This window comes from Crocodylus porosus, unplaced genomic scaffold, assembly GCF_001723895.1.
Source record: "Crocodylus porosus isolate Cpor-Errol unplaced genomic scaffold, CroPor_comp1, whole genome shotgun sequence".
Taxonomy (NCBI): Eukaryota; Metazoa; Chordata; order Crocodylia; family Crocodylidae; genus Crocodylus; species Crocodylus porosus.
Window position 1 is genome coordinate 16,500,386 of NW_017728921.1, and position 12,994 is coordinate 16,513,379.

At 40.2% G+C, this 12,994-nt stretch overlaps 1 protein-coding gene across 8 annotated transcripts in view; it reads left to right on the plus strand.

The window, feature by feature from the left end:
• The window catches only part of CABIN1 (calcineurin binding protein 1), a 202,353-nt gene that overhangs the window by 57,583 nt on the left and 131,776 nt on the right, over nt 1–12,994 (plus strand). For 4 of the 8 annotated variants that reach the window (XM_019539123.1, XM_019539126.1, XM_019539124.1 and 1 more), the window contains exons 23-26: nt 165–426; nt 2,308–2,568; nt 3,202–3,353; nt 3,842–4,057. In XM_019539123.1, the coding sequence (XP_019394668.1) occupies nt 165–426; nt 2,308–2,568; nt 3,202–3,353; nt 3,842–4,057 (891 nt within the window). The remainder of the gene's footprint in view (nt 1–164; nt 427–2,307; nt 2,569–3,201; nt 3,354–3,841; nt 4,058–12,994) is intronic. The other 4 variants (XM_019539127.1, XM_019539128.1, XM_019539129.1 and 1 more) reach the window with 2 other exon arrangements.

Here is a 12,994-nt window from a genome sequence, read left to right on the forward strand (position 1 = left end):
CTCCCCCATGCCCTGCTGGGGTGCAAGCAGCAGCAGGAGCCACCTCTCCCTACCCTCCATGAGCTGCAACTCCGTTCCCCCCCGGCCTGCCCCTGCCCCCTCCCTCACCACAGGGGACAAGATCCTTAATGGGTCAATTAATCACTGCATTCTTGTTTGCATAGGTTTGATTCTTGGGCTGGAATGGCTCTAGCTAGAGCAAGTCGAATTCAGGACAAGCTGAACTCCAATGAGCTGAAGAGTGATGGGCCCATTTGGAAGCACTCTACCCCTGTCCTCAACTGCTTCAAAAGAGCTCTGGAGATTGACTGCTCCAATCTCTCACTCTGGATAGAATATGGCACCATGTCCTATGCCCTTCATTCTTTTGCATCTCGACAGCTTAAGCAGTGGAAGTCAGAACTTCCCCCTGAGGTTGTGCAGCAGGTAGGATCTAAAGTAAAGCCATATGAACTTTTACATGCTTATTTGAACCCTGTAAGATTCCTGATTATTGTAACCTTATAATTACCTTATAATTTTGGAAATTACCATTAAACCTGAAATTATCTTATAAACTGCCAGTGCAAATAGAGTATGAAATGTTGTTAGTTCCTCTTCAAAATTAAATTCTTAGTCTGAGTTCTGAGCCTACTCAGACTGTGCATTAAAAGATTGCCCAAAACTGTCAGAACCAATGGGAGGAAAACCTCATATTGATACTTTTATAATGAAATACAGATATCTACATCATGTATATTTTTCTCCATTATTAGGCTGCTGCATATTTTTCAGAAAAGGGTGAAATTCAGTTAAATATTAACATACTCCCAGAGAAAAGATTTGATAATATTTGTTATCCTGCTTGTTGTGATCTTGCTGTCTACTTGGTGAATGCCATGTGCTAGTGTATGTATTAAATCTCTAAAGGTTACTTGGTAATTTATGCACACGAGTTCCAGAATTAATTACCAAAAAAACCTGAAGTTATTACAGTCCATGCTCATTCTCTCAGGAAAAACATGCTGCTGACTGGTAATTATTATGAAGTGCGTATTAAGCAACTAAATTGATAGTACTTTTATTACCATTTTTATAGAGTTATGATGTATAGAATTTTATTTAAGACTATTTTAGGTTTTTGAGGGTTTTTTAGTGTGTATATTATAAAGACATATACATGTGAGAAGAATAAGCTTTCACTGGAAGAAGAGGTAAGTTTAAAACTGAATGAGTCGTCCTTTCACAAATACATCCTCTTACAATTGCAGTGAAAAATCTGTCATCTTTCTTGATCAAAGAGATTCTCTTTAAATGAATAAGGGAGTGGAAGGTTTGGGCAGCCTCCACTCCATCCGTACTCCTGCCTAAATATATGCATCAAAAGTGATGGTGACCTCTTATGCATACACTATGATTCAGAAAGATTGATAGTGGCCTACTACTAAAATAGGTTGGACTTTCATAAACAATATTTATGATTCTGTCCTTACCTAATATTTTATAAATATTGTTTTCAGAAAGTAATGTTTATGCAGCTTGCTGTTGCTTTGTATGTGTGTGTCAAAGTCAGGTTCAGACCAGCAACTATATTTTCTTGCTTATATCACATACCTTCCCCCCCGCCAAAAAACAAAAACAAAAACAAAAACCAGCCACTGGAAATTGGGGTATGCTTTATAAGCTTTGTTTCTGCTCTTAAGCTTCTGTCGGGTGAAATCAAAAGTGCCTGCACGCAGAACAATGAACAGACTTGGTTTCCTAGCTGCTGCTACTCAGTTAGGGTATTGTTAGATATTACCTTTTCCATGTGTTACATTCTCTTTAAGATGGAAACATCTGCCCACTAAGAAAAAGACAATCTAAGTGCTTTCTGAGCATCTCAAAGTTATGCCTCTTCAGGTGAGGATTATCTCCAGCTGGTGTTAGGTAGCTTGTGTTATAGCTCAAGTCAGAGCTGTGTATATGAGAGGTTGTTAATCCTTAACAAGAGACTGTTCCCAGTATGTGTGAACTTTTAATACCACCTTACATTCCACAGAATTAGCATGTGCAAATTGTAACATGTAACAGCACTCTTACTACAAGGAGAGATCATTTTTCCCTTTATTCTGCCTTTCAAAAACAAGGTGTGTATCATATTCCAGGCCACATTGTATGCAAGATTACTGTATTGCAGTATTTTCCATTTTAAATCTAATAGTCCAAAGGATTTGTAACTGACAGTGCTACCTTTGTGAACATCCATATGCAACAAAATGAAAGGTACCATTATTCATCCCAGGCAAAGGCTATTTCATGTATTCTTGGCATTTTGTCTCCTTGCAGATGGAAGAGCGTCGAGACAGCATGCTGGAGACAGCCAAACAGTGCTTTACTTCAGCATCTCGTTGTGAGGGAGATGGAGATGAAGAGGAGTGGCTTATACACTACATGCTGGGAAAGATTGCAGAGAAACAGAAGCAACCTCCTGTTGTCTATCTGTTTCATTATAAACAGGCAGCTCATTACTTGCATGAGGAAGCAGCCAGGTACCCAAAGAAGATTCACTACCATAATCCACCTGAACTTGCCATGGAGGCATTGGAGGTAAAATGGGAAAGCAAAATGCAGCAGAAAGACTTGATGGCATGTCGGTTAATTGAAATAAACTAGAAATTAACAGTTGCTACCGTGTTTTTAGTGTAAATGAAAATGTTGACACACATGCATACTTAAATTAAAAATGGTATTTGTAAATTAATAAACTTTTGTGTTGGAATTCTGTTCTCTGTAGCTAGGTCAAACAATAATCATCCGTAGCAGTGTAGTGACATAGGGCATGAAACCAAGAATGAAATATAATGCCTTCAGAATATATTGAAATATTCTATAGATAGTAGACCAACAGTAGCACTATTAAATAAGCGTACAATTTGCCTTACCTACATACAATTTACAACTTGGGCTTTTTGATGTTCAAGTATAGGGGGTGAGATGTAAAATCCATCTCCCAGGCCAGACGCAGGCCAAGAGTTGGAGTAGTATCTCCCTGCTTCCCACTGTGCAGACTATATCCAATGTACATCCAGAGTTGTTATTTAAAGTCCTGTGAAATACAGTGCCCAGCCAACATCTTTCTTTGCTCAGAATTTTCTATAGAACAGGGCCACTGGAACTAGGTGTGGAATTCTGAATTCTCTTCTGTTCTATTTTGTTTTTTCCGGTCACCCCCTTCCCAAGGTTTACTTCCGACTTCATGCCTCTATCCTGAAGCTTGTAGGAAAGCCAGACTCTGGAGTTGATGCAGAGATACTAGTTAGTTTCATGAAAGAGGCTTCTGAAGGACCATTTGCCAGGGGTGAGGAGAAGAGCACCCCAAAAGTTTCAGAGAAGTGAGTGCATCTTCTTGCATATCGTATGACTAGACTGCTTACTCTTCTCAGAGCTCTTGAATGTATAGTCCCACTGTAGGAAGGAAAGATAACAGAAGGGGACAAATTTATCTTTTAATCCATTGGTGAATCTGCTATTTGATTAATTAGCAGCGGACTTGAAATTGGTGTTTGTCCCTTTTACTTTAAGTCCAGCTTAGTTTGTTATCATGGGCCTCTTCCTTTGATTTGTTAATGGCTATAAAATTAGTTTGTGCAAAAACATTCTCTTAGAGAAGGACTGAGTTTGACCTTTTTAATTTTTTTTTTTTACTGATATATCTTATAGTGAAAAGTCCGTCTTAATGACATTGCTCATTAGATTGGATGATATATAGGAGATAATAACGCAAAAAGATTGTTTCTGCTTCTATATAATTTGCATGCATGTTCAATATGCTAACACTTTGTCTTTTCATGTCTCTCTTCTTACCCTACAATTTTGTCAGGGAAAAGACTTGCATGATTGATGAAGACTCTCACTCTTCTGCTGGAACAGTGCCGGGCCCTGGGACTTCTCTTCCCTCATCCTCTGGTCCAGGTCTGACATCCCCACCTTACACAGCCACTCCAGTTGACCACGATTACGTCAAATGTAAAAAACCCCGTCAGCAGGCAACGCCGGACGGTACAGTCCCTGTTCTCAATACTGCCAGCACAGGGAGGTGCTCTAATCATGGGGAGTTTGATCGGGAAAGATTAATTTGCTCATTTCAAGGAGGGTGATGGGTCTGTGGTAACACGGGCAATATTGCACTTCATTAACCTCATAAATTCATGGTGATCAGAGCTTTAAATAGCAAATTCAAGGTCATCACCAGCCATTCAGACTAAATGGGAAAGAAGTAAGAAAGGAGGGGTAGTTTAAATGGTCTTTCAGTAACATTGCACATACTTGTTAATCTTATCAGGAAACAGATTGGTTTAGTTTTGGAAAAAATGGCTGCTACTGCTTGTACCAAGCCATGGCATACTTAGAATCTGAGCAAGGAACTTTTTATGGCTGAAACCTGACAAAAAAATTAAAACAAGTAATCCCAATTTGGAATGAGGCCGGTGGTGACTATATGAATATATTGCTTATCAGCACAAGGTGTTTTGCATGATGGTGTAATAACTTCATCTTTTACCTTTTTCATTATTATTTACAGTGACTGGTGAACAGCTCATCTCTTTAGGTTATAAAATGATACCGTAGATAATTGGTTTCGAAAGGCAAAAAGTATAGGGTAGCATAGGTGTGATATTGCCAAATTCTGGCAGCATAAATAATAGAAATAAAGCTACTGTTCTGGTGAGTTGACAGTCATTTGGCAGGCAGTTTTGTTTCAGCATCACTACTCTGTTGACTGACTTGGCTAGCTGTCTGTCTGGATCTGTGACCATCGGCATTCAGAAATAAAGTGCATACTACAGCTGAATGTTGATGATTTGCAACAGCCTCCTCAAGGAAGAGCTTTATGTGATATAAGCTTATCTCTGGAGAGTGGGCTGCTGTCAGGCTTATCAACATTTCCAAATGAACTACACCCATAAAAATTTTCTGTTAACCCTATTTTAAAACAAATAAATGTCCAGGACCTGTACAGAGTGAGTTGGTTCCCCATTAGTAAGTAGTTTTGTGTAAAACTGATAGAGAAATTTCCATCTCTGTCACTAAATAGAGTATTAAATTGTTTTGATCTTATTCAAGCCCTCATTTCAATCTAGTTGTTCATTGACTGTTTTGATGGTTCATATATGCTTGAATGAGTTGTATAGCAGCTAGGCATTTGTACGGCTTTAGCTGCTTCAGGACCTTTTGACACCATAAGTGGGAAATATACAAAACATTTTAAACTATTCTGAAATAATATGCACTGTATTATTAAGTTATTTGTCACACTACATCTATCTGCATGGACCTTGTGGACTGCTGACATGTCATGTAAGGAGGAATATTTAGATAGATGTTTTAGTGTGTCATTGGTGCTTTTGATCAAAGCAAGATATTATGGGTAGTGGCATACTGATTGTCTGAAGGGAACAAGGTGGGCTATGTAGTCAAACCAAAAGGTGCAAGTGAAAGAGACTCTACATCTGTCAGGGCTAAAATAGCAGTTCTCTGGTCTGCAAGCCTAGCGCATCATAGCTGCTGTGATGGCAATTGAACATGTCATCTTACATAAAAAGCCCAGGTAGGATGACCTCTAGGAAGACATAATGTGACTATTACAAGTAGAACTGCAGAACATGCACCCTTCAGAATGCCTTGCAACTTGCTGGCAAAGTCAAACTATGGATGCAATGAATCAATGAGCCGCAGGATGTTGAAATATTTGTCTAAGTCTACCGTTGCAGATGGAAAAAGTCCTAATAGACTGAACAGTACTCAGAAGTTACTTAGCCTTGTTTAATATTACCCATACTATATGTTTGCATAAATGTGCATGGTACTTTTCTTAAAATATGTATTTTTTAAGTAAAGTACTACTGACACAGTAAGTGCAGTCTAGTTGTTGCAAAAGTATAGTGCCTTCTTTTCCATTACACTGCTTCTAAAAATAACATCTATAGGGTTTTTTTCTTTCTGCCCTTTGGAAACTTGCTGTTGTAACAACTCTTCACACTTGTTGTTCATGTGTGAAACGGTTTGGTCTAATGTCAGGTACTTGCCCTATTTTATAGCTTATTAGTATTTTAATGTGCCTGCCACAACCTGGTATCAAGTCACATGACATAAGTTAAATGAAAGTATTATAAGTGTTTACAACAGGTTCGCTACAGAAAAATATCAGTTTGCCCTGCATTCCCACAATCAGGTGTAATAATTGTCTTAACAGTGACCCATAACTAAACACATTTTACCAGGATGTCTTGCCCTGTACCTTGTAAAGCAACAAATGATCTGTCTGCTAGTAGGAGGAAGTAACTTCACAGCTAGGGTAGGAGCCTTTAACTGAAAATTTCTGGATTTCCATTCTTAAGCATGCACACCTGGATAGCTAAACTGTAAAGGCCAGCAATTAATTTTCAAAAGATGAAGCTGTGATGTCGAAATAGTAATGTAACTGCCCAACACATTTGGAAAAAATGGGCAGAATATTCTAAAGTACTTGCTGTAGTGGAGGACATATAAAAACAACATTGGTTTAGAATATCACGCTCAAGACAAACAGAGGTTTCAGGGACATGTAGCATTAGAAGGCTCTAGAGTAGCTGACACCTTGTGACCCTTTCTCCTAATGGTAGCTAGTAGCTAACTGGTATCTTTTTTTTTCAAAAGGAAAGAAATATAACTGAGAGGCAGCTATTTTTTGCTGGCTGAGTACCAGCTGTTATATATGCACAAAACAGGCACCAGTTTCTCTGTCGGTTCTTTTTTATCTATTTATCTAGCAACATATTCCTTTTCTTCTTTGTTGTATTAGCTGCATCTTTCCTTTTCCCTCCCCTTTCCATTACTGGTTTTATAACCCAAAAGAGAGAAACATATGAATTTAACAGTGAATGACTTGCAGTTTAAACATCTGCTTTTTGTTGCGGGTTTTGTTTTTCAAAAGGAGCAAGCTGAGATGTCGGTATACCTTCAGCATGAAATAGGACACTTGTATTACCTATGATATAACTATGGTTAACTTAGCGCGAGAGGGTGAGATTTATATTAGAAACAAGATCTTATAATAGTCTGACTTTGTTCAGAGTGATTAAGCCTATATGTGCACCTCTTCAGAGAGACGGCATAAAATACAGGCTTTCAACAGTTTTAGTTTTTAGATATTCAGCTAAGTGGTGTACCAAACACTGATGTTAATTTAGAAAGAGACTAGAAATTAAAAGAATCTACATGAAATCAGTTCTCTGAAGAGAAATATGGTTCCTAGAAAATCAATTAAAGGTTGTGTTGTTTGCTATGTAGCATCTGTCTTCTTAATATATTGACATTCAGCTATGTGTTTGTCAACCAATGAAATACTTTGATATTCTGCAGAAAATGCATGGAGTGCTCATTGCTACCATAGTGCTAAAATGTATTGTTAAAGTCCTTATCGTTGTCATTTGTGCTTTCTGTGCAATTAGATGCAGTCATCCTTTTTGTTTCGTCTTTGCTTGATTGTTTTTTGCCACCAATATTGCCCGTGCTGCCCCTAACCTTAATACAAATCTTTGTTCCCAGGCATTCTCTTCCTGCTTTTACCTGTCACGGCTTGCTTTAATAATTGGCAAAAATTGCATGTTAAACTTAAAAGGCTACTTGCTTCATGCTGTGGGAGTAATCCCACTTCATAATTTGTTGGTCCTGTGATTCTGCAGATGTTTCAGTAATGCACAGTTCTTCGAGGTTGGGATTCTCAGGATACTGATGAGTCAAAGGTGATCAGTGAGATTTATTCTGCATCAATTTGTCACTGATGCTAGTATTTTAATAAGTTTCAGAGAAGAATTGGGTATTTACATGAGTGACAAGAATATTGAGAGTTACAACAGATAATACCAACAAAGAGCTTTGGAAGGTTTAAAAAACCTCATGCTTTCCAGTTTATGCTAATCCTATTAGGAATTAGGATGAGAATTTTTTTGGAGGCAGACCATAGCATATTTGCTTCCATTGTGTTCTTATATTTTATTCTCAAGGCATTTGACATTAGATAGTCTTGGAGACAAGGTACCACAGTGAATGAGCAGTGGGTGTGATCTGGCATGTTCCTGTTGTTATCATTTTCCCCACTAGAGGTGCACTGATGCATCGGTGCCATATTGGATTGGCACTGGCACCAATATAAGGAAAATTGATGGTATTGGCAGTTGGCTTTTTTTGGCTGATGTGGCCACTAATATATAAATGCCCGCATACATGCACACAGCCTAAGCGCATGCAGGTAGCCAGGAGCACAGCCTGGCAGCATCCGGCTGGTAAGTTTGTTGTGGGCGAAGCGGAGGGAGGGGGTGGGGGGGGTGAAGATCAAGGCCCCCCGCGATGAGGGAGGGAGTGGGGCAGGGGCAGATGCTGCACAGCCAGGGAAGGACAAAAGACAGAGCTGCAAGCAGCTTGTCTGGGGGGTGGGGTGCAGGGGGAGGGGTGGCAATTCCCACCATTGCATACACCCCAGGAGGGCATGGGGGGCACATGCCTCTGGATCTATGTGTGGAGCGAGGGCGGGCTGCCACTGTGGGCTGGAGCTGTGTCAGGCTCTTTCCGGCTGGGCCGAGCTGGGCTGCGCTCAGGGTGGGAGGTGATGGCACTGGTAAAAGGGTTGGGGGGCCTGTGGTGAACTTTAGGGTGGCTGCAGCCCCCCCTCAAACCCCCATTCAAGCACTGCTGCTGCCCTCCCCAAGTGCAGCCCAGCATGGCCCAGCCCCACACTGAGAAGAGCCCAGTAACACCCTGGCTCCAGCCCACAGCAGCAGCCTGCCCTCACCCTGCACAGATCCAGGGGCACATGCCCCCCCATGCCATCCTGGGGTGCACACAGCAGCAGGAACTGCCCTCCCCCTCCCCATTCCCCCCAGACAAGCTGCTCGCAACTCTGTCCCATACTTTGCCCTGGCTGGGCAATGCCTGCCCGGGCCCCAGCCCCACTCCCCCCCTTACTGTGGGGGCCTCAATCTGCACCCCCCATACTCCTTCCCTCCTCCACCCCTTCGCCCACAACAGGTTTACCAGGTGGACACCACTCTCCAAGCTGTTGTGCTGCATATTGGCAGTCAGATTGGTATCAGCCAATATGGCTTCTTAAAAATCGGCCATTGGTATCAGTCCAAAAAATCTCCATCAGTGCACCCCTATTCCCCACTTAACTTACCCCAAACATCTATTTTTAAAGGATTGCAATGAGCAGAAATCTGAATTTGATATTAAGCATAAGAATCTGACCTGATAAGTAGACTATCGATCTGCTCCATGCCTTGAGACTGGTAGAGGGAGAAATTTAATAGTATAGTTGCTGGTTATTAAAATGCATTTGATGTCTGGTATAACTAGAAACAATGTAGGATCACATTTTTGACTCATTTTGTAAGAGAAGTCCCTTTTGAACACTGCAAGAGTTTCTGCCTCCAGTGGTGAACCTGCTCCAGTGCAAAATCAACTTTATCCATTCTGCTTTTTTCTTTTGAATGAATTATACAAGAATGCTTTTTGATCCCAGAATTGTATTGTGTCATCTGTTATGGCTGGGCTGTGTTTCAAGAATGGCAATGATGTGATCTAAGTAACCTCACATGTTTCTGGATACATATTAATGGAGAGAAGCTCCCTGGGGTGTACATGTTTGTGTGTAAGCTAAAGATATTTCATACACAAAGAATCTGTAAAGTTGCACCCTTTAAATTGCCCATCTTTATGAAGTAGGAGAATATGACTGTCATGATAAATGTAGTCACCTGCCTCCAAGACATAGACTATGAAGAAGGAGTTTTATTTACTTTAGAATAACTTAGCATATGCAAGTCCCATACCAGCAAAGCTTTATGTATAACTCTTGTTTCTAAAGGATCTTTGTTTCTAAACACCTTTTCTGCCTGTATCTGAATTTCCAGCACATTTCAGAGGCTTTATAACAATTAGATTGGGGGCGACTAATTTACAACCTGTAGAGCTATGTCATGCAGCTGGAAATTTGGGGGCAGGACCTGCCACCAAAATCTGGGGAACAGACCCCCGTTGGTGACACGTGTTGCTGGTGGGGAGTGAGTGATGGTTGCATTTAATCCCTGTGGTTGCCACTGCTGCCCCTGCTGTGTCCAGATCTGGTCCACAAGGACCCCCACCATCTGGATCTGGCCTGGGTTTGGGATGAGCTTAATGCCCCTGAATTAGAGCATGTGCCTCCTTTTCTGTATCCAGGAGGGTGTTATAAAGAGAATGCAGTGTATTTTACCCTTTCTGCACCTCCAGTCTTTCAACAGATATAGCTGCTTCAGGAACCTTTTCTTCCATCAATTTAGTCTGAAAAAAGAGTTTCAGGGGGTGGAGGGTGTGGAATCTGGCAATCAAGATGAATAGCAGCTTCATTGATAAAAGCTTAATAACTCATTTAGACAGCTACAAAGGGGTACTATTTTCTTATCTGTCTCAGTAATGTACTAACTCCCTGACTGTGAGCTTCACAATTTTGTAACATAAAGCAAATTCTGCCAGTCAACGGGCTATCACTTGAAGGTTTACTGTATTGTGCTTATCCACATAGCCTCTGTACAGTGCTAGTGAATACTTGCTCTTTCGGACCATTCTTACTTTTTTGTACTGCCTTCCCCTCTCATTTTTCCCTTCCTGCCATACTAGTGAAGATTCATGACTTGGATAATAAAATATGTTTTATATGTACATAAGAGAAATGAAGGTTGGCATAGGATAATGATTTCCTAATATTAAATCATTAATATTAAAGATTTTCTAATTGTTTGTGTGCAAAGTAATACTAAAAGAATCTTTTTTCCAGATAACTAATAGGTACACAAGCATTTTGCCTGCATATTAATGATATAGAATGGTAGGAGCTTGCTATGTGGAGTAGAACTATTCTGGTAAGTTTCAGATATGGGAAATGTTGGTCTTTCAGAAATAATATTATCATTAAAATGCTTTTAAGAATGCAGCTGAAATCCAATGAAACATCTAATTTGTAAAATAGTAAATAGTTGCTCTTCAGTCTTCTGAATATTACGTGTTTCCCCCAGTATAACAAAGTTTTTACCTATGAAGGTAAAAATTGAGGTTCTTATCGCCTGCAAACATCTTTTTTAATTTAAGAAAGCAGATCTAATAATTATGGTTTATTATTAATGTATTGGAATATTTAACAAACCCTCCCCTTCTTCCTCAGCCTGGCCACTGCTATCCTTCTGCTTCTGTGTGCAGTAGAAAGGACAATATTTTTGAGGTGACATAGACGGTTGTCACAGGAGTCATTGAAATGTTACAAAATGATGACTATGTTATATGAAGGATGAGATTCAGATAACTTGGAAAACTGGAAGCAATCCATCCTAAATACTTACAAATTACTTTGCAGCAATTATTTTTGTTGACCAAATTGTTTGAACTTGGAAAGATCCTTAAAAATCGCTTTTCTGAAAATTAGGAGAGAATCTTTTCATTGTTTTTCCATACAGTACATAAAAATAATTTAAAAATACAGTTATCAGTTTTTGTTATCTAAAAAGTTCAGTGCTTTCTGTTTACACACATTTTAATAACCTTATTTGTTTTCTAGAGAATAGTTAAACCACACCGAAATAGATTGAAAGGGCTGTTCTAAAACTAAGAAAAATTATAAGTGTGAGTGACTCCATTTATGCAGTCAGTACAAAATAACAAGCTCTGAGTGAATATCAGTGATTCATTCTAGGGGCATCTCCAACGTCCTGAGCAATCTCTCTCTCTCAACAACACCTCCCCCCCGCCCAAAAAAAAAAAAAAGAAGAAGAAATACAGGGAGTTGCTGCCAGACCACTAGGGCAATTCAAATACTACTATTGAGAGAGCCCTCCTCTTCTGGACTAAGTTCTGTCTTTCAAAGGTATATAATATCCTTCAAAGAATATTCAAAATTCCTCTGCTAATAGGAGGCTTAATAATCCCGCCCCCCACAACTACAACCTTTTGATTTTATGAAGGGCCCACTATTGCAAATTTGAAAACCTCCTTTTTGCCTGCCAAAGGCATCAATTAGAAACATACTCAATCCAGCATTCTTTATAAATCATAGGAAATGTAAAACGTTGCATTGTCTGGATAACGTTTGAGCTTTCTTCACTCTCATTTGAAAATGGTCCCATTTGCAAGTAAAAAACACTGAAATTGTTGCCAATTTCCTTTTTGAATTTGTTTTCTAAGAGGCCATAGGTGTGATATGTTTTCATAGTTTTTGCCTTTAAAACGAAAGTGAACTCCTGAGTTAAAATTTCATTTTGGGCACTCTGTATGCTTCTAACCGCTTTGGTAATGATTCTCTCTCTCCTTTTTATTTTATTTATGGAGTGTTGGAGAAAACAGAAATATCAACTTTTCCAACTCAGGGGCCATCACCAGGGAGGACTATACCTCAGTTGTTTGGGGCTGTAGGGGGGTGGTCAGGAAGGCCAAGGCGGAGATGGAACTGGGACTAGCTATCCGGATCAAGGACAACATGAAGTCCTATTTTTAAATACATAGAAGGTAAAAAGAAGGTACCACGTAACATGGGGGCCTCTGCAAGACACGCTGGGAAATCTGGTCATTGCACTAGACAGCAAAGCTAACCTATTTAACAAGTTCTTTGCCTCCATTTTTCTGAGCAGGGACCGGGTCACCACCCCCACCGGGACCCCCATAGGACAAAGGGGAGGTGCACCCAGGCCTAGGGTCAGTGAGGACCTAGTCAGGGAACTTCTGGAGGGGCTGGATGTATTTAAATCAGCTGGTCCTGACAATCTCCACCCCAGAGGGCTGAGCGAATTAGCAGAGGTCATTGCAGGACCCCTTGCACAGCTTTATGAGCATTGGGACTTCATGTGGTGCCAGAGGACTGGAAGAGGGCCAATGTGGTTCTCATCGTCAAAAAGGGGAGGAAGGAGGACCCAGGAAACTACAGGCCAGTTAGTCTTACCTCGATCCTGGGCAAGCTTTTTGAGAGAATTAT